This window comes from Sebastes fasciatus, chromosome 22 (genome assembly GCF_043250625.1).
Source record: "Sebastes fasciatus isolate fSebFas1 chromosome 22, fSebFas1.pri, whole genome shotgun sequence".
Taxonomy (NCBI): Eukaryota; Metazoa; Chordata; class Actinopteri; order Perciformes; family Sebastidae; genus Sebastes; species Sebastes fasciatus.
In genome coordinates this window covers 4,414,747-4,434,871 of record NC_133816.1, presented here as the reverse complement: position 1 = coordinate 4,434,871, position 20,125 = coordinate 4,414,747, and the positions used below count along the sequence as shown (strand labels likewise).

Below are 20,125 nucleotides of genomic sequence, written 5' to 3'. Positions count from 1 at the left end.
CTACTCCGTCTGCCACCTCTCCATTTCTACACGAGTGGTGCTTTCACGCTGGTATGACCAATTTTCCTGAGGTAAAGTGCCACTATGGCTGCCCCACAGTGTAAGGTTACATATAAATGTAATACAGTCATCTGATTTTATCTCTGTATACAATGCAGGTACCCAAAGTTCTAAACAACACATGCATGCTGAGAGGATTACCAACACTTCTTTGGTAAACTGTGAGAACAGTCTATGAAAAAAGCATTTAGATGTTGCCATGCCAGTGAGCCAAGATGCACAACGTAAGGGCCCTGGAACCGGCAAAACTAAATGGTATGCAGCCATTGTTAATATTATTAAGGACACCTGTTCTTTTTATTATGTTATGACACGCTAAAATGACTGCTGTGAAAAAAAGATCTCTGATCTCTTAGTGTTGTTTCCTTTCCTAACAACCTGTTTTAACGGGAGTTACGTAATTTTAAGGAAGACAACCCAATATCACGCCAAAGCGTGTAACAGACCCACATGTGTCACCTTTTGCCTCGACGAGGCTTAAATATTACACCCGTGTATGAAGGTGCAGTAGCCTACCAGCAGGGGGCAACAAAACCACTCAGGTTTAGGAAAAAAGTCACGGTTGGCCTTAAAATAAGTACGTAAACTAAGTGAAACACGTACGGAAAGCACGTCCCAAACATCACTACAAAACACATGACAAACGTTGCGTTAGTGACTTACAAAACAAAACACCGGTCTCCTGGTTGAAAGTCCTGTTTTTGTTGGACCCATCCATCGCCCCTCCCGCCCGTCATAAGCGGTCTTTCTCCCTTTTTATTCTACGTCACTAGCTCTGAGCGTAGCATATTCCCGTGGATGCATTTACATTGCAGTCAGTACACACTACATGTCGTAGAAATGACACGCCTAAAGCAAGAACGGTGTTCTTATTGCACGCTTTTGCCTTGCACATTATCGTGTCACAGAAAATCTTGTAATGGGATCACACTAGCGGCGAGGGGCCTAAAGTCGGGTAGCCAACGGCCCCTTGCCCAGTTCCTACCCCGCTATTTCCGGTGCCCTTGCTTGGACCACACCCATCTTCAAACTCGGCCTTCATTTTGATCTCAACTACACCTGTCAAGTTTTGTGACTGCATGTTGCACGGCTGTGACGCCATCGCATTGACAAAATCTGTCCACAGACGGACATATACACAGCTGGCAAAGAATTCAAAAGCTCTTCTGTGGTAGTTCCCGCTACAGTAGGTGTCTCCAGGACCACATTTTGCCATGATGACTCACACAGACTCACACGGTAAAAACAATACCAGCGTTGCTGACGCAGCTGGTAATAACTTTCACATTCGGGAATGCTGAGGTCATTCACATTAAGTTTGTGATTGCTCTAACCATCAATGAAGAACCTTTTGTAAATAACAAATTGAAAGTAATCATTCCTAAACACGCTCGCCAAACACAGATTTGTTTTTGAGCAAAAGAAAAAGGCCTTGAGACTTGACGTGAAACTTTATATCCCATAAAGTGATGAACGCTGCCAGTCAAAATGTCACGACTTCTTCTGTCAAGAAGTCTTATGCGGAAAGTTTCCCATTACCACTCCATCTGACTGCACCCACTTTTCTTAAATCCCTCTTTTCACATCTTACTTACGCCCCGCTACATTTTAAGGCTTCCCCTCTCTCCGCCGCTCCTCCCTGATCTTATATCCGTCTTTTCACCTCGTCCACCCTCTCCTATTCTCCGCTCATCCCTCTTCCCAAATCTCTCTTAATATAGGGCATTATTCCTCATTTTTGGGTAAGTCAGCCAGTCATGCCTCCCCTTTCTCTTCCACTTTGCATTCATTTCTCTCCGAGTCCAATCTGTCTCTTGTTCTGCCCTCATTCACCCTTCGCTCTGTCAGCACTTAATGGAAGCATAATGAGCTTGTTGTCTATGAAATGATGAGAAGCAGGAGTGAATACAGCTGCCTAATGATCACAGAGCACCACAAAGCACACACAGCTGGACAAAGGCGGGTGCATACATGCCTATACACGAATATAAGCAATAACAGCAGCCACCGACGACGATTAATGGTCGTCCACGCGCAGAGGTGTGTCTGCTGAATCACAGACACACTTAAACCTATTCTCTGTAGGGATGCACGATTAGTAACTTGGACCTAAAAAAATCAGGCCAAATGCTGTTTCTCCTCCTATGCTCTCGCCAAGGCTTCCTCACTCCAAACATCTCACTCCTTCCTCCCATCACGCCCCCGCCCTCCTTTATCTCCCTGTTTCACTCCCTCGTTCTCACTCCTGCCAAAAGGTAGCCGGGGCAGAAATGGGTTTTCTACTTCACAAGACTGCAGTTGTGTGTGTGTGTGTGTGTGTGTGTCAGACTAAGATTTGGATGTAGTCTGAGCTAAGACACCCACACTGCAGCATTTGACACAGCCGCAGGGAGCGGGGAACTGTAGAGAGAGAGAGGGAGAGAAAGGAGGAGACACAGGGGACGGAAAGACGACAAGAGTGGCAAAAAAATAGGGATGATTTTGTGTTGCTCTGTTCCTAATTATGCATGTGTGACGTGCGCGTGTGCCTTGTGTCAATCCATTTCCATGTGGATGTTTTATTATGTGTCACTTTTCAAACATTTCAGCCTACTGTATCCTGTACGTGTACAGTGTGCATGCGTTCATTTGCATATGTGTCCATCACTGAATGCGTGTTGTTGTGTGCATATAGGCGAACACATACTGGGAACATACTTCCATGTCCTCGCTCCTTGTCGGGGTAGTTGTGTGAATACATGTTTATATTTGCATTAGTTTTTGTCCTCAAGAACTATATGTATGTGTGTGTCTGTGGGTATTTTTCTTTCCCTGCGTATTGTTTTTAACCCATAAACAGCCAATCCTATGCAGACCCTGGTAACTGTAACCCAATTAGGGCTGGGCAATATGACTGAATATATATAATATAATGATATTAAAAATATTTTCTACAGTATATGTGCTTATGCACTAAATATAACTTGCTTTAATGTGTTCCACTCTTATGCATTATTGAAGGCCAAAAAAAAGCTTTGATAAATAGTTGGTAGTATTTCATTACAATTTGCCAAGACATTAATGTAAATTTTGAGAAACAATAACACATATGATTACATAATAACTTGACTTAAAAAAAAAAAAAAAAAAAAACTTAAAGGTGCTAAATGTGAGATTGGGAGTATTTCTATTGCCTCCGCACGGCTCTCAACATGGCAACAGCTGAGCCAGCGGCTCGCAGCTAACGCCGATAACGCCGCTAACAGTGAAAACTAAGGCAGCACTGCTGACAGAGCTAACAGTGTTAACCAGGGGGTAACCGGAGGGTGGGTGCTACGCTTCCACAACGGCTCTGTCGGTCGGGACGGCGTTATCAGTTGTAACCGCTGTATGAGAGCAGTAGAGAGCGGCGGCCATGAGCTAGCCAGTGGGGCATGCTCACATGCACAAACATGCACTAAAAGCAGCCGCAGGCAGCTCGGCGATGTCAACAAACCACGGAGATGCTGGGATTACAACACACACAGAGGGAAAGCGACTTCATTCTCTGCTCAGGTAGACATTACTCCTCTATATCTTTATGTAGCATATAGTTGCTTGCTGCTACATTAATGTTATCGTATAGAGCACCTTTAAAACTTAAAAAATATATATAAATAAAATAAAAAACAATATTTTCATCGTCCCTTACATACTGTAAATACATGAAATTCGACCTCGACAATTAACTCATCCTAAGCAATTAGGATCACACACGCCACTTGGAACACATTTGCGGGCATAAGACGTGTTAATTGCTTATCCACACTCTTTTCAGACTTGCTATTGCTACAATAGCTTGCAGCGGAAAAATGCAGCAAAGCTTCAGTTCAGAGTAAGAGACAAAACAGAGAGAACAACAAGCAAAGAGAGTGGGTGATTGGAGCACTGATGAGTATTGTGTGTGCACAGACACAGACAGAGTGACAGTCAGACTGAGACAGAGCTGGAAAGAAAGGGCAAATAAGGGGGAAACAGAAAAAGACAAGCTTGTGGACAGAAATAAGGGAGTGTACACAAGTGGTGATAAACAAAAAATACAGAGAGACCGGTAGTGTAGAGAGGGGGTAGGAGATGGACAAAAGGAGAAAGGAAGTGGAGAGAGAGAAGGTGAAGGTGAAGTAAGTTGACTGAAGTCTTATCCCATGTGCATAATCAGGGAGCTACACTAAATACGGAAAACTGCTGGTGCCAGGGAGTCTGCTAGTGCATGCTTGTGTATGTGTCCACTCCAATTTCATTAACAGCTCTTGCTTTCTTGTGCAAGTTAAAAGGGGAGGTGAGGGAGGAGAGAGCAAGTGAGGGGGAGGAAGGGCATCTCTTCAATGCAATATAAGCGTTGCGGTTTTCAGTTTCATTCTCTTTGTGTGAGAGAACAGAGAGACGGTGCTCCAGTGAACTGCTCGTTCAGTCAAAACTCTCTAAAAAAGTCTACTGCCTTTCCAATTTAATTTCCCCATAGGCAAATGGTCTTTCTTCCATCTCTCCTCATCAGAGAGATTCCACTTTTTTTACTGTGTGCAGCAGCACATTACGGCTACAATTCTTCTGCCTGCGTTAAGAGGATTTCTTTGGAAAATTTGTTCCTCATTTTCTTATTTTCAGTCCTCAGAGGGCAGAGCTGGCAGGACGCAGGAAAGTTGTGCGCAACAGTAGACCCGTTTAGATACACTGTACATCATTAGGATGCTAAATGAGGAATAATGTAGTGCGAGCTCGTCAGTGTTGCAAAATGAGGCCTGACAGGGAATCAACACCCCAATGTGACGCTGATGATTTCATTACAAGCTAAAGAGCAATTTACTGTATAAGCTTCTGCCAAAAAAGTAGCCCAGCACGCCTGTCAGTAGTCCGGGACTAATGTCTTTTGGGCAGAAGCCGTCACTCGTTAATCCAATTAGAAATTAACAAAATGGACTGGACGTCCTGACGGCGGAGTTTAATGTCAAATCGTGGGTCACTGCGCTCGAATAACAGGCAGAAGAATTCGCCAAAAATATTCAGTAAAACAATGGAGCTAAATTGCCAGCTTTATTTTACAAGGTTAAGTTATTCCAGACTGCAACCGTACAAAATTAATGTTCATGGCTGGCATTCGTGGCTAAAAAGAAAGAATTCTTATACTTTTGGAACCCGTGTTTTACCGGTTAATTTAATTTAAAGTTATCAACACAGTCAAATGGCTTGGGAAATATAAACATACAACATCTGAGCAATGAGAGGTCAATACCAGCACATTGGAGAGCATCGTGATTACACGTGAGAAGCGCAGGTGCTGCTTATAACATTAACAATGGCTCTGTTTCATTAAGTGTACCAGTAAGCTCACTTAAAATGCAGCCAGATAATCACACCTGCACTTATCCTGATATGGAAAGGGACTATAAGTAAGGTGCAGACAACAAAATTAAGCATAAAGTTACCTTTCCCTGTTTAAAGCACTTTATTTTGTTGTGTGAGCACACACAGCTCTAACCCATACCACTCTCTAACTTGTTACTACAATCATTTGACCCATGATTGCCTTTAGAGCCATTTTAGCTTTCCATTTTCATTCCCACCGTCACCGTGTGGGTAATTAAGACAATGCTATCCAAATCATTTGTGTCTTTGTTTGGCATCTGATGTGTTTTGGTTGTTTATATGGTTGTTTTGTAGGCGTGATGTTTTTTGATTGCTAGTTTTGATCTCACCTGCATAAATTACTGGCATCTGTTTGCTTTATTACCATTTTAAATCACTTTGCTCCGATGCTCTGACACAATGACAATAAAGAGCGACTTCTAAAGAGCTGGTTCAGAGTACAGTTATCCTGCTTCTGTACCAACCACTGCTGCGACTATATATTATTCATAAGCAAGCACTTTTCACTCTTCTTTAGTGTTATTGCTGCACAATATGATACAAACAGCTTGCTCGCTGCTCTCTCCCACCATTTTCGCCTCCATCCTCCACTCCATCCTTCCACCTTTCCCTTGGCTCTAATTTCAGAAAGCACAGTTGGCTTGAGTTTCCCCCCAGCTGGCGGAAAGAATCAATACCTCCCCTCTTTTGTCTTTCCTTCACTTCCTCTTGTCTCAGTCCCTGCATCCTCTGACCAGCTCACTTGGTTTCTGTATGCACTCTTTTTTAAGTCTACTCATTTCATTAACAGCAGGTTTGTCTTTTTTCTTTTCCTTCCCTCCATCCATCCTTTTCTCATCCTCTATACCTCCATCTTTGTCTCCCTTTTAGACAGTTTCCCATCGCTGCATTTCCTCCCCTCATGTTCTCATGTTAAAATCCACACACATACTATACATACATTCATAATCAGCAATAAGAAAAGCAAAGTCTGTTTCAATATCACACTTACTCCTGGGCTTGAATTGACAAACACATGCAGTGCACACAGGCATGAGGATTCTGCAGGCATGAGGATACGAGCCACGGGTGCTCAAAATAGCTACCCATCCAATCACAAGTGCCAATGTCACCCTGACATGCGAGACTCCCGCACTACTTTATGCATCCTACATTACACACACCACAGCAGAATGTGTCTGTGCTTTCTGCAGACAATGGAGCACACTGAACACACGCGGATACTGACCAAGCTGAAGGAAGGGAAGAAGGAAAAAAAAAAAAGCAGGGAAACTTGTCAACTTGTCGATCAAACTGTGACATTGTGTTTCTGGGGGCTTTCTGTGAGACTCGTTTTATGAGTGTTTTCCAAACACTGGGTGTTTACAGCAGATTTGATGATGTGTGATAGATTGAATAACTGCGTTACAACAGCAAAGAGGAGCAAAATGGATTCATTCATGTGTAAATGATGGAGCTAAATATCGGCACTGATCATCTAATTTGATTCATTTCAATTCAAATTGATCAAAGTCTTAAAAACCCAATTATAAAAGACACTTTGTAATATTACATAAATATGAAAGCACTGAGATTTAATATATCATGCGTGCCCTACGTGTCATTTTGATTTAAGATATGAAGATATTAGCAAATTGGCCAAGACAGCACTCTTCCACCTGAGAAATGTTGCCAAAGTAAGGTAGCTCTTAAAGCAGGATGCAGAGAAATTAATTCATGCGGTCATTACTAGCAAGTTAAGCTATTGCAATGCCCTCTTTACTGGCCTACTAAAAAATGCTACAGCTATAGTTCAGAACTTTACTGCCAGACTTTTAACAAAGACTAGGAACAAAGAGAGCACATTACTCCTGTTTTAGCGACCCTGCACTGGCTTACAAAGCTCTTAAAAGGTCCAGTGTGTAAGATCTGGCGGTATCTACAGTAGCGGTGAGGTGAGGAGATCACAACCAACTGAAGCCTCTCCTGTTTGCCAAGCGTGTTGGAGAGCTACGGTGGTCGACGCGAAAATGCGAATGGCCCTCTCTAGAGCCATCTGGAGCAGAGCCACTGTGTAGAGTATGTGTGTAGGTGGGAAGTGAGTGGTGAAGCAAGAGAGAGAGAGCGGCGGCGACGGGAGCGAGTAACGTCATCGACATCGGCCCAAGCAGGAAAAGTTAACAGCATTTGGTTTGTCCGTTCAGGGCTACTGTAGAAACATGGCGGAGCAACATGGCGGACTCCGTAGAGAGAGGTCCCACTCCCTATGTAGATAGAAACTGCTCATAATAAGGTAACGAAAACAACGACTCTTATCAGATGATTATACACCCAAGAAAACCTACTTATTCATTTGTTATTCCATTTCTGCCAATAGATCCCCCTAATTGTTACGCACTGGTCCTTTAATGATATAGCACCGTCTTACATTTCAGACTTTTGACCTCCTTATCAACAAAAGAGCCTTTAGGTCCTCTGGTGCTGGTATCTAACCGATGCTAAAGTAGCCCACGAAACAAACTGCTATTAGCTACTACGCACCGAGACGGAACAGCCTGCCCAGCTACGTCAGATATGCAAGCTCTGCTGACACTTTTACAAAACAACTAAAGACCTACTTATTCAGGCATTTAGTTAATGTACGTTTTTATCTTTTTCTACTGCTTGTATTTGTCTGCCTTTTTATTGGAGCTTTTAATCTAGTTTTATGAACTTATTTATTTTATTTCTGTGGTGTGTTGTTTTTAATGCCATATTGTGAAACACTTTGAGCTGCATTTTATGCATGAAATGTGCTATACAAAATAAAGTTGTTAATATAATGAGTTGTACCAAGTATGCAACCAGAGTTTACAAAACTGAACATTTAGAGATAATGCAGTAGCTCTCGATCTGGGTGTCGAGACCTCACAAATGCTGACTAGATAACTCTGAACAAAATTAGGGAAAATACTTTTTTACTTCACAAACTACTTACTTTACTTTAATTTGAGAAATTCTTGCAGAGCAAATATATAGGAAATATGATGAATGAGAACAAATACATGTTGAGCACAGAAGACATACAGGAGAGGAGCAACTTGTAGATTGACATACTAAAGTGTACTGAATATGAAAGAGAGGGACACAGTACAAGGAAGTACCACGGAGAGAAAACAGATGAAGACACTGAAAAAGAAGTCGAGATGAATAGCGAGGGATAGAAAAACACGAGAGGCAAAAGATAAATAAGTAAATTAGAGAAGAGAAAACTGATTGATGCATGAGCTCACTGGGAAAAGAGTGGAACATTCTCCGTCTGCCCCGTTTTCCAAGTGCTGGTTTTCCTGATGGAATATTTAAATATGCTTTCAGGGCAAAAAAAAAAGTGCTGCTGGTTTTGAAGTCAAAAATGGGAACACACATAGAGGCGGGGTGTTTATGGGTGTGTAAGTAGTAATAATGTTTACAGTACACTGGCCACCTCCAGGGACCAAGTGTCAATCTGAGTTTATGAGCCCCCCCACCTCTATCAGTGTGTGTGTGTGTGTCCAGCGGGGACATGACTCATCTGAGCGGGAGCGTGTCATCTCTGCACTCACCGTCACCGAGGTGATTGACAGCAGAACTAATTCCACGTTTATCACCCATGGTGGATTGACAGATGTGCGCGATGCACACACAAACAGCGCTCACAGAAGGACACCGAGCAGGAGGCCTGAAACACCACACAAGATGGGTAGCAAAGACGGATACACACTCCAACGCAGCACTTGATGTCACAAACACACAGTAGATGCTATTATTTGTTTAAGGGTGATGTCAAGGTTCAGACTCTTTCACACTGAGCAAATTGATTCCTTCGTTCTCTTCAAGTAATACAGTATATGCATCATACAGACAAACATCTCTTTCCCTCCTTATTCCTATAAAACACTTTCCATGTATTTCAAGGCCACAGGAAAGTACATTGCATGTGAGGTTGCAGACATGCACGTCTACAAATGCTTTATGTAAGCATTATCATGATGTGATAATTAGCTCATTCATTTGATTTGATTCCACAATGATTTCTCAAGGGAGGCTATGTGGAGAGTTATTCTATCTCGGTTATTCGTAACCAGAAGTGACACAAGAGGGTGGAGCTAAGCACAACAGAAAGCTGAATTTTTCGGCAACCAAAAAGGTTCAAATGAACTTTCATGAAATGAAAACACACTGTGAAAGGGTTAAAGTTCTAAGACGAAAACAAGGACATCACGTTGGTAGCGACCTGTCAATCACAAGGTAGCCCGGACCTATAGCATCCCCTGCTTTACGGTCTATTTGACTCTAAATGGGACCATAATTTACTAAATGAACATCATGCTGTATTGAAGAAGACTTGAAACTAGCGATTGAGACCATAAACTCATGTTTACAATGTTTACTGAGGTAATAAATCAAGTGAGAAGTAGGCTCATTTTCTCATAGACTTCTATACAATCAGACTTATTTTAGCAACCAGAGGAGTCGCCCCCTGCTTGCTTTTAGAAAGAATGCAAGATCACTTCAGCATTGGCTTCACTTTTCCGACCCCGGAGTTGCTCACTGTGTTAAACGCGGCCTCCATTTACTTCAATTCATCAAGACTTTTCTTCGTTTTTGATTCTTTGTTCACTGTGGAGCCAAGAAAAAGTTCTCTTCAAGAATTCAAGGTAACACGGGGTGAGTAATTGATATACAAATAGTCATTTTGTGTGTGAAGTATTCCTTTATACATGAAACAATCGCATCTCTTCTTTGAAAATACCAACCACACCTACTTTCAAGGAATTTGATTCTAATGACAAGTACTTTCTGTGTAGCCAAACTGCTGGTTAAACTATTTAAACTCATCAATAATCCACACTGCTTTACTGGGGGACATGTTTCCTTATGACCGTGAACACAGGTACTTTGTTTTATTTTGAGTCCATCCCACAGACATGGTCCTGCTGTAAACGTCCACCAGAGTACCAAATGTGCATCATTTCGTGGCTGAAAATAATCCCCGACTGTGAAGGCTCATGCACACCTTCATTTTCTTGTAGACAGGTGCGTAGGAGGAAATGTCCATAGGCAAGAGAAGAGAGGATTCCTGCACGCTGTCTTTTTATTACCTTTTTCCTCTACGATGGAGGTCTAACCGGGTTCCCACTCTTTTCTAGAGATCATTTCCAGTGATGATCTAGCTGGTATGACAGACAGGGATCGCGGCATACACTAATGTGTTCCTCGAGTCTGATTTAAAAAGTCATGCAGTCGATCTCTTACATGCTTATCAACTTTAGCAACTGTACAAACAACAAATTTAACATGATTCAACCATTTAAAACAAGTTGGGAAGAAAACAACATGCCATCCAACTAGGTTTGCTGTTGTAGTCGGTGTTACCGGTGTCACAAGGTGGTCAGGCACACAGTGATTACATCATGCACCCACCGCCTGCTTTTTTTTTTTACAGAAATAAAACCCATTTAGTTCATTTTCGCGTATCAGCGCCGTGTTATCAATACATAGTTAAAGGACGGAGCGACAAACTCAAAGTGAAAGTGTCTGCTCGGTACGGAGTCTCAGCACATAGAAGCTATAGAGTCAGATTTCACACACTCACACAGCCGGTGTGCGTGGCGGAGCAGCGCCAGGTGGAAACGAGAGGCCAGACACACAGCCGTCCGACATTAAGGATCACTACACAAACTGACCGTCATCTTTTCTTTTACAATGTGTAATCTGTAACACCGGTGTTGTCACAGGTTTATTAACCGGTGGGTAAATTTCCTCACCACCACATCCCTATATCCAACATGCATGTGCTCCCATGTGATGAGACTTGGGGGGGTGTTAACAGCGTTTCCACAACAAAACCGAGAAAAGCCTACTCAAAATATTCTCCTCCATAAACTACCATTTGAACCTTAACGTGATCCTGAACATAACTTAGCCCTTTCCGATGACAATGTTATCTGATAGATAGCTTACAGTAGTTCATTCTCAGCTAAAATAAAATAGGAGAATGTTGAAATAATTTTTCAGCACAACACAAGATTTTCCAGGACATTTGACTTTTTCTCTCATTTCCCATGCGTTTTCAATGACTGGAAAATTGGTCAACTGTTTTCCAGGTTTTCAAGGACGCATGGGAATCCTGTCTAAGGACCAAAGAGTTGTATTTCTCAATAAAGTTCATTGCAAGTAAAAAGACATTGTGTGGGAATTCTCTCTTCTCCTGAAACAAATCAACAAATTCTGAGTTCAGTACTGTTTGACTATGAATGTTTGCTAAAAACTACAATGCCCAGCAGTTTTAGGTGACTATCATTGAATATTATTAGTGACACATTTATAAAGATTTACGTCTTCAGCATGAATGCCGCACACAGAGTAGAGAAAACGGAAAGTATTGACTGTTTAGGTCAGTTAGAGTAGCAGAGGGATAGCGGTGAAAACGAGCCGGCAGATACAAGCAAAACACAAATTATTTCTCCCCTGTACTCAAACCACAAATGATGCTTCCCCTTCAAAATCAGCTTGAACACAGATTTCAAATCTTTGTCTCCTGTTTTCCTCACTCCATCTCACACTTAAAAACACAGCAGCAAATTAGAATTATTTGCCCTCTTCCACTCCGCTCGCTTCATGAGAGCGCGGAAAAAGGGAGAGGTGTTGTTTTCTGGCGGCTTTCATGTTTGCTAATTTCTGCCAAAAAAAGAAAAGTACACCTCTCTTCTCCCCACCCCAAAAAAAAACACTAACAGAACCGAGTAGGTGAGGCTGTGTCACCTACAGTGTGAGATGCAACAAAGTCTCGATTGTCAGCTCTCCTCTCCCACGCAAGTACCAGAATTGCATTCCTAATTACAGCTGTATAAAGTATCTGACATTAACTCTGCCTCCTCCCCGTCTTAAGGTTAAAGCGATAAATATGCCATGAAACAAAAATGGGAGACGGTGAGACCTTGCTGACATTAAAGTCACCTATAAACACACACCTGCTTGTCTGTCCTCTGACACCCAAATGTTGAGCTAATTAGACTGATTCATTCCCCACGGACATCTAAGGTGATATGTACATGCTAAAACACTAATGAGGTGTGCCTGTTATTTAGCGCACAACCATTCCAATGACTGGTAGGTGAAACATGTTTTGTCCGTAGCGCCTGCTAATGCTCTATAGTGTAGCAGGTCCAAAATGTAGAATTAGTAGACATTAAAAGAACAACGTTTATTACAGCAGCTCAAAAAGCTTAATCATTTTGGATCAGACTTGTGTTTTCCCTTTTTCCTTAAACTCCTTCGTTCCTCTGCCAAATCCCAATCATGATATAGAGGCTTGAAAATAGTTGCTGCCAAACTACAACATAAAGACAGCTCCAAGATCCACTGGAAGAAAGCCCGAAGTGTGGGTGAGACAGTGAAGCACGGTACAGGAAAAAATGTTAAGTATATAAACATGGCCAAAGGCAGGGTTGTATTACTAAAGCTGGACGTTGGAGTTGAATATAAAAAGAGTTTTACCACAGCAAAGGAAACCTCAAGAACCAACCGAGTTAAAGACATTATTACACTATCATACTGAAAGAAACACTTCTACCACTTCTGCCGATTTGATTGAGCTACACCAAAACAGGGCATCTGCGTAATCTTCTGCCATTATATGGTACTGTATGTCTAATTACTATAGAAGGATAAATAAACAACCAAATGATCTGAGTGACCCAGATGTATTATGACTGGTGAAATCTAAAGGGCTGCATTCTGATGTAGCACTTTAGATTTTCTGCACACAAAGCAATTAACACTGAAAAGACTGTGTGGAAAGAAAGTTCAAGTGTTGGAAAAAAAACTATTAAAACTTTTACTGTTACTGTCAAAGTTAACGCATTAATAATAATAACGCATTAACACAAATTCATTTTTACACCATTAATTTCTTAACGCATGAACGCAACATGCAATCTTTAGGTTGTAGCAGGCTCAGTTAAAGCTACTGGTATCATATGAAACTAGTGAACATAAGGAATCCATTGGTACCAACCATGTCATACTAGCTTGTCGCGAAGGACCCTAAATAACGCTCTTAACTTACACTAAATTTTGGCGAGGAAAAACTGTCACCGCCATTTCCAAAGGGGTCATTTGACCTCTGACCTCAAGATATGTGAATGTAAATGGGTTCTATGTGTACCCACGAGTCTCCCCTTTACAGACATGCCCACTTTATGATAATCACATGCAGTTTGGGGCAAGTCATGGTCAAGTCAGCACACTGACACACTGACAGCTGTTGTTGCCTGTTGGGCTGCAGTTTACCATGTTATGATTTGAGCATATTGTTTTTATGCTAAATGCAGTACCTGTGAGGGTTTCTGGACAATATTTGTGTAGTTAATTGATTTCCAATAATAAATATATACATACATTTAGCATAAAACATACATAAAGCAGCATATTTGCCCACTCCCATGATGATAAGAGTATTAAATACAAATCTCCCTTTAAGATACATTTTAAACGGATAAAAAATGTGCGATTAATTCGCAATTCAAAATTTAGTTGATTGACAGCCCTAATTTTGATGTTCATAAAATGTACTAATGTAATGTAAAGTCTCCCATGGGTTAAAGACAACAACGCATTTGTTGTTTGCAAACGGAAATGACGTAGGTTCTGTGTTTATCTGTATATAGAGTGGGGAATGCTAGGTGTGAACTGACGGGTTAGAGTCGTCCACTTGTGATGGGATCACCCAAGACGCATGTTAATGCTCAGGTCTGAATAGGATCTTGTGGGAACAGTGAAAGGAGCTGAAGCGTACTGTATGACCCCATGACTTGATGTGCTTAAAGGACACGGGACCATTTTACACAGCTCCACAAGAGGCATCCTTTCTTCTAATAGTAGTAAGGAAAGGACACTAAATGTTTTGGCCATCCAGCAAAAAGAAAAAGAGTAACTCATTTGCTGTCAAACAGTAAATATGTCTTCCCTATGAATTATGCAGCTTCTCACACAGCCAGTCAGCAACAAATAGACCACTTCTCACTTGTTATTGACACAACCACCTTGGGGCAGTCAATGAAACTTTGTGAACATAATAAGCTTTGCCTAATTTAATGTCTGAGGCGTGGTATTTTATGTTCGTGTGGTTATAATCTATTGTAGGATTGTGCAGCATATGTGTTGGGCGGGTAAACCACAGCCCATTTGTGGACAGATGTTGCATGTACAACTTGTTGATGTTTGAGAAAGGGGGGGATTTATGGCTAAATGCAGGTACTTAAGCTCACTTTCTGTCATAAAAACTAATGCTCACCAAGCTAAACAAAGCACAGGGCGGGGCCTCCACTACCTGCAGCTCTATCTACTCCAGACTGGTGCATTCAAACCTTCTCCACCCACAGCAGATGCACAAATACCCTTTAGAACTGCTGCAAAGCAAAGAGTTATTAAAAAAAAGCAGAAACTATCACATGCAGGGCATGGATGAATGAGCAGGCAATGAAGCATCCAATCAGTGGTCCAATCACTGATTATGAAAACCTCACACTGCTATATTGAAATGCACCATTAATACAAATTAATCAGGACTGGCTATTGCATGTGTTGGTTAAATGAAATGTCAGCCATAGTTCTGTACCGCAAGACACAAAGACAGCAAAGCAAAGACATGGCAGCCAGACAATCGGGGTGCTGAAGAGAGGAGAGAACAAAAATAAACGAGTACACAAAATCATAATACGTAACGGGCTGTTTGACAACGTCTCTGATTTTACAATGAGCTCTGGCTTGATGTCCTCAAAACCCCTTTTAACTAAGAACTGAAGTAACTTCCTGCAGCCGTCAGTGTTGCCAGGCAACTTTGTTCTCTAGGACATTCTATCAGGAAACGCTGTGGCCTGCGGTGAGTTCAAAGACTGCGCCGTTTTTCTCTGAAAGACTCAGATGGAGGCTGCCGATAATGGAAGATGGGCGATACGCACAGACGGCGAGATGAAGGGGGGGGGAGGGAACGGAGCGCCAGCGCTATGGAGCCACCATTAAGGCCGGGTAAGAGCTGAGAAATAGCAGGTGTGTGTGTGGAGGAGGAGGAGGAGGAAAAACGTGTGTGTGTGTGTAAAGTATATCTTTCCATGTGTACACCGAATGCTTCTACAAGAGTGGGAGACTTTTTTTTTGTAGTGTCGCCTGGTGTGTAGGTGCAAGCAAAAGCTGGAGAGACTGTATGTGTGCACGTGCAGGTGTACACACACATGCACACGAGATACAATAGCAGCTTTATGTCCGGAACAGTATGCCATTACATTACATCCCAATGAGCTGCTAAAGCTCTAATTACGCCGCAAATCGGACTGCACACATAAAGGTGTCTGAGCGCCTATGTTTGAGTGCAGCAACGAAAAAAGTTTCACAAGAACAGCAAACTGTGGAAAACTGGCCACCTGAGACAAACAACATGTACATGTTAATGTGTGTGTTGTGTGTTCAGAGAATAACCGCGGCACCATCTCCATTTTCTATCCTATAAGGACCTACAGCACGCATTAAAAATAGATGTCGTCTCTAACACACACACACACACACACACACACAGGCGGTGACAAACACGCACGCATTAATAATAGTCAACTAAGTGCCAAAGTTCAGCCTCGGCGCTGCTTAGGGAGCAGGTTTCAATACCTGCAGTGAGAGCCGGGTTCAGCTCTGAAGTGAAAGCCTTCACTGTGGGGACTGGCACAATGTGAAATGCAATCATAACACATAACAGGGAAATGCAAGGACAGGAAGTAGAGAGAGGAGGGAGGGGGAGGTGGTGGAGAGGAGGAGGGGGGGGGTGTCTGGAACAAGAAAAATGGAGGATGAGGCCGGGGGAAAGTGAGACCCCTGGTGATAATCTGCAAATGCTGCAGGTTTGATCCTTCAGCTGTGTGAGAGACTTTTTATACACGCCTGTATTACTATACTTGTGAGGACTTCTACTGTGCCACAATCTCTAAGAGAGACTGTTTCTGCTGTGAGAGCAGAGATCTCATGGAATGATCTGCTATTTCATCTGTACCTTGTTTACTGTCTTTCTATTAATGACATTGGGCCTCATGCAGGAAGCCATATAAGAACAAATTTCCTCTTATTTCTGTTCATATCCAGAATGTGTTCTTATTTTGTTAGTACCCATTGATATCCTGGGATTCACCAATGTTTTCTTATTTTGGCTCTTCTCTCAGAGAGCACTCTTACCAAGATAAGGAAAACACATCTTGTTTTCACAGTCAAATTGTTCGTCCGACGCAAGGACTGCACAAGTTTTAAATTTGAGGAACATAAAGAAACGCATGAATATCATGTATTAAATTTATATTATTATATGTTTTAGAGTTATTATAATGATTGGATTATATATATATATATATATATATATATATATATATATATATTACTATCTATCTATCTGCTGAAGTTCTTCTTCTTACAGCTTTTTTTTGGTGGCATCTCTCCAATTCTTGGGCATGTACCAGAGTATTTGCACACGGCACAACACACAACACCTGCCCTATATTGCTTAGGGGGCGTTACCTATGCTAAATACTTGTCCTTATATAGTGTTATGGGGGTGTTATCTATGCTAATAATAAGCAATCGGCCAAACGCCTCCAATTTATGATCAAGTGGCATTCATCATTCTGCACACCGGGCGGGGTAAGAGATGATTTGGATGGTTAAGAACGTTTGGTGCATCTGGAGTTGATTTCTATTTTTTTCTCTTAAGAGAAAATTAAGAGAAAATATAAGAAATGTAAGAGAATCTTGCTACATGAGGCCCATTGTCTGTTTATTTTATTGTCAACTAGGTGGGTAAAACTCCTAAATCCTGAAAGTCTTTTCTGGCCCGATAATAAACCAATATTAAATAAATAGACATTTTACATAATAAAAATTCACTTTCTTAATGATGATGTTTTCTCAACTAGTCACATCACTTCGTCATGGCATAAATATATGCTATAAATATGACTATCGTCTTCTTAGTACTAATTACATGTTTATATCTATGATACAGTACCCTTTCAATATATCAATTGATCACTTCAAGTAACTTCTACATTGTTTCCTCCTTTGTTAGGGTCCTTTATCATTTCCCCTGTATGCTGGCTGAGCAGCACTGAGCTTGAAACACGTTGCTGTCTCTGTACCAGCCTCTGATAATCATCCTTTTGTGAATGTGTGTTCATTAAAAGTTGTGATAAATATGTTAATATTTTGCAAATAATGAGCTTCCTTTTCTCTCTTATCTTGTACACTTTTAGTTAGTTGACTGAACACACAGCCTTGACAAGCAGAAACTGAAATATGTTACTATTACAGGCAATTATGCCGAGTTTGTACATGTGACACGTGAAGCAAACGCTGAAATCTGGCAGCAAATAGAGCTCGACACTGAAATCATTTTTGAATTCAAGGTTTGAAAAAGAAAATCTTCCTCCTGCAAACAACAACACGCTTTCACACAGACGGCACGATGCAGCGGTGTCTGCGTGATGGAGCTGAAACGTGTCCTTGCACCTAGTCAATCGAGGTCCTCCCGAGAATAGTAAACGGGTGTGTGCGTGAGCGTGCATGCATGCTGTACTCTTGTTGGTACCGGTCACCCACACGGTGTCATTTAAGAAACGACATGAAAATATGCAGAGAAAAGTCATGGACGAGAGCTCGCTGCCGCTCTTTAACACACATACACGGAGACGTGGTTCGTCACTTTAAGCAGACGAGCTGGGTGATGTTGTGGTTTCATTACCGCGGGAAAAAAAAAGAATCACCGCTGAAGCAAGGTCACATCATGAGTCGCACATAAAGTTTCTATCTCTCTCTCTCTCTCTCTCTCTCATATAACCATGTCTCCATCAGTATCGTCAAGGTCATTTCTTTAGCAAATCACCCTCCTCCTCTCCCACTCTTCTCTCTTTACTTCTATCCATTCCTCAACTGGGCCATTACCTGAAAAGGCCATTACTTGAAATCTCCTCTGAGAGATGAGGCTTGACTTTTAAGTGATGCTGTCATAGTTGAGCCAACTTTTTCGGCAACTATAAAGCCAGTTCAACTGTGATATAAATGTTTTTAGACGACTAAATACAAGGCGAGCTCTCACTTAGCGGGGAATGCATTTTTTTACCTAAGCGGAGTGCACAATCGGTGACGATAATCATAAAATTGGTCTTGACAAATGCACTCAAAAACTGTTCAAACACTCGTTTTCCAGAATTGCATTTACTGTCTGCACTGTTGACATCCATTTCCACCCATTTTCAAATTGCATTTTCATTCTCACAGTTTTGCGCAGCACTAATGTCCCCTTCATTTGAATCGCAGGTAGACGGCGCATTAAAATTCCTGGGGAGAATCCAGTTGTTTTGCAGACTAATTATAGGCAGAAAAAATTAACAGCGTTGGGGAATTTGCACAGACTTCCTAAATACAAACCCGATGCTCGAGTGTCCTCGCCAGGAATGCTTTTTTCAGTATCAGTGAGCCATTTCTCCTCAAGTCTGCCAACTTACTTTAACAAGTGGTCAAAACTCTGTAATGCCGCAAATTCAACGTGCTGACACCTGCCTCGACAGCTTAGAGGAAATACTGCTTCCCAGTGAATAAGCTGCCTTAACGTCATGCCTCAGGCACATGAATATTTAACATTATTTTAATACACGGCTATTAAATTGTATGCTTAATGATTTAAAAGTGATTAAGTAGGAGTTCTGTCATAAAACTTTTTTTTCTTTCCATTCGTTCAGGAGCATTTTCCCTAAAGTAATGAAATGGTCTAGTTAACCTGAACCTTGGGGAAATGCCTGTATGACACTGAAAGAGGAAAGAGAGAGCAGAAATCACAGGAGCTTTGTGGCTGACTGGTACTGGCTTCAACGCAAAAACACACAAACGTACCCGTTTGGCGAGGGTGACGGCATCAGCGTGAAGTCGGTTTCTCAGATGTGGGTCCAGTTGGAAAGCCGGTGCGATCTCCACAACCTGCAAAAAACAACAGCATTTTATTGATAATGCCACAGCACTGTCAAGAGTAGAGATGCAGCAAACTGTCAAAATAACATAAATACAACTGTGCGTATTCCAATTCAAGGATCAACACCTACAAATCCTGCACCTTGAACAGCTTTATTAATTCATTTTGACACTCGTGGTTAATTCATATCATAATTTGAGGTTTGATGTGTCAACAGCAGCACTAACGTCCAAGAGAATTTGCGCATTTCCAGCGTCAGTGTCAAGCTCAATGAATAAAAACTGGCAAAATGTTTTAATTAAGTTTCTACAACATTTTGTCAGTTTTTATTCATTGAGCTTGACACTGAGGCTGGAAATGCGCAAATTCTCTTGGACGTTTAGTGCTGCTTTTGACACATCAGACCTCAAATTATTATAATAATATGCCACTGAAATTCATTTCATTCAAAATGCATAGACAGGGTGTTAAGATATTTGCTCTGAAAAGCCACGCTATGCTACCCTGTAGCCCTTTCATTTAATGGATGTTATATTATTAGTAACCGCTACTGAGTGCAATGTCTTTTCCGTTGTAGAACTTGATCCATTATGTTCACCTGCTATGTCTGCTGTTTGGTACTGGGCAGGTAGTGTATAGTGGGTTTAACAGAGATTGTTTTGGTGAAAACAGTGGTTGATGAGAGCA

General features: G+C 41.6%; 1 protein-coding gene across 3 annotated transcripts in view; it reads right to left on the bottom strand.

Moving 5' to 3' along the window:
• The window catches only part of LOC141760222 (pyruvate carboxylase, mitochondrial-like), a 371,874-nt gene that overhangs the window by 314,204 nt on the left and 37,545 nt on the right, over nucleotides 1-20,125 (bottom strand). For all 3 annotated transcript variants that reach the window (XM_074622854.1, XM_074622855.1, XM_074622856.1), the window contains exon 9: nucleotides 19,363-19,446. In XM_074622854.1, the coding sequence (XP_074478955.1) occupies nucleotides 19,363-19,446 (84 nt within the window). The remainder of the gene's footprint in view (nucleotides 1-19,362; nucleotides 19,447-20,125) is intronic.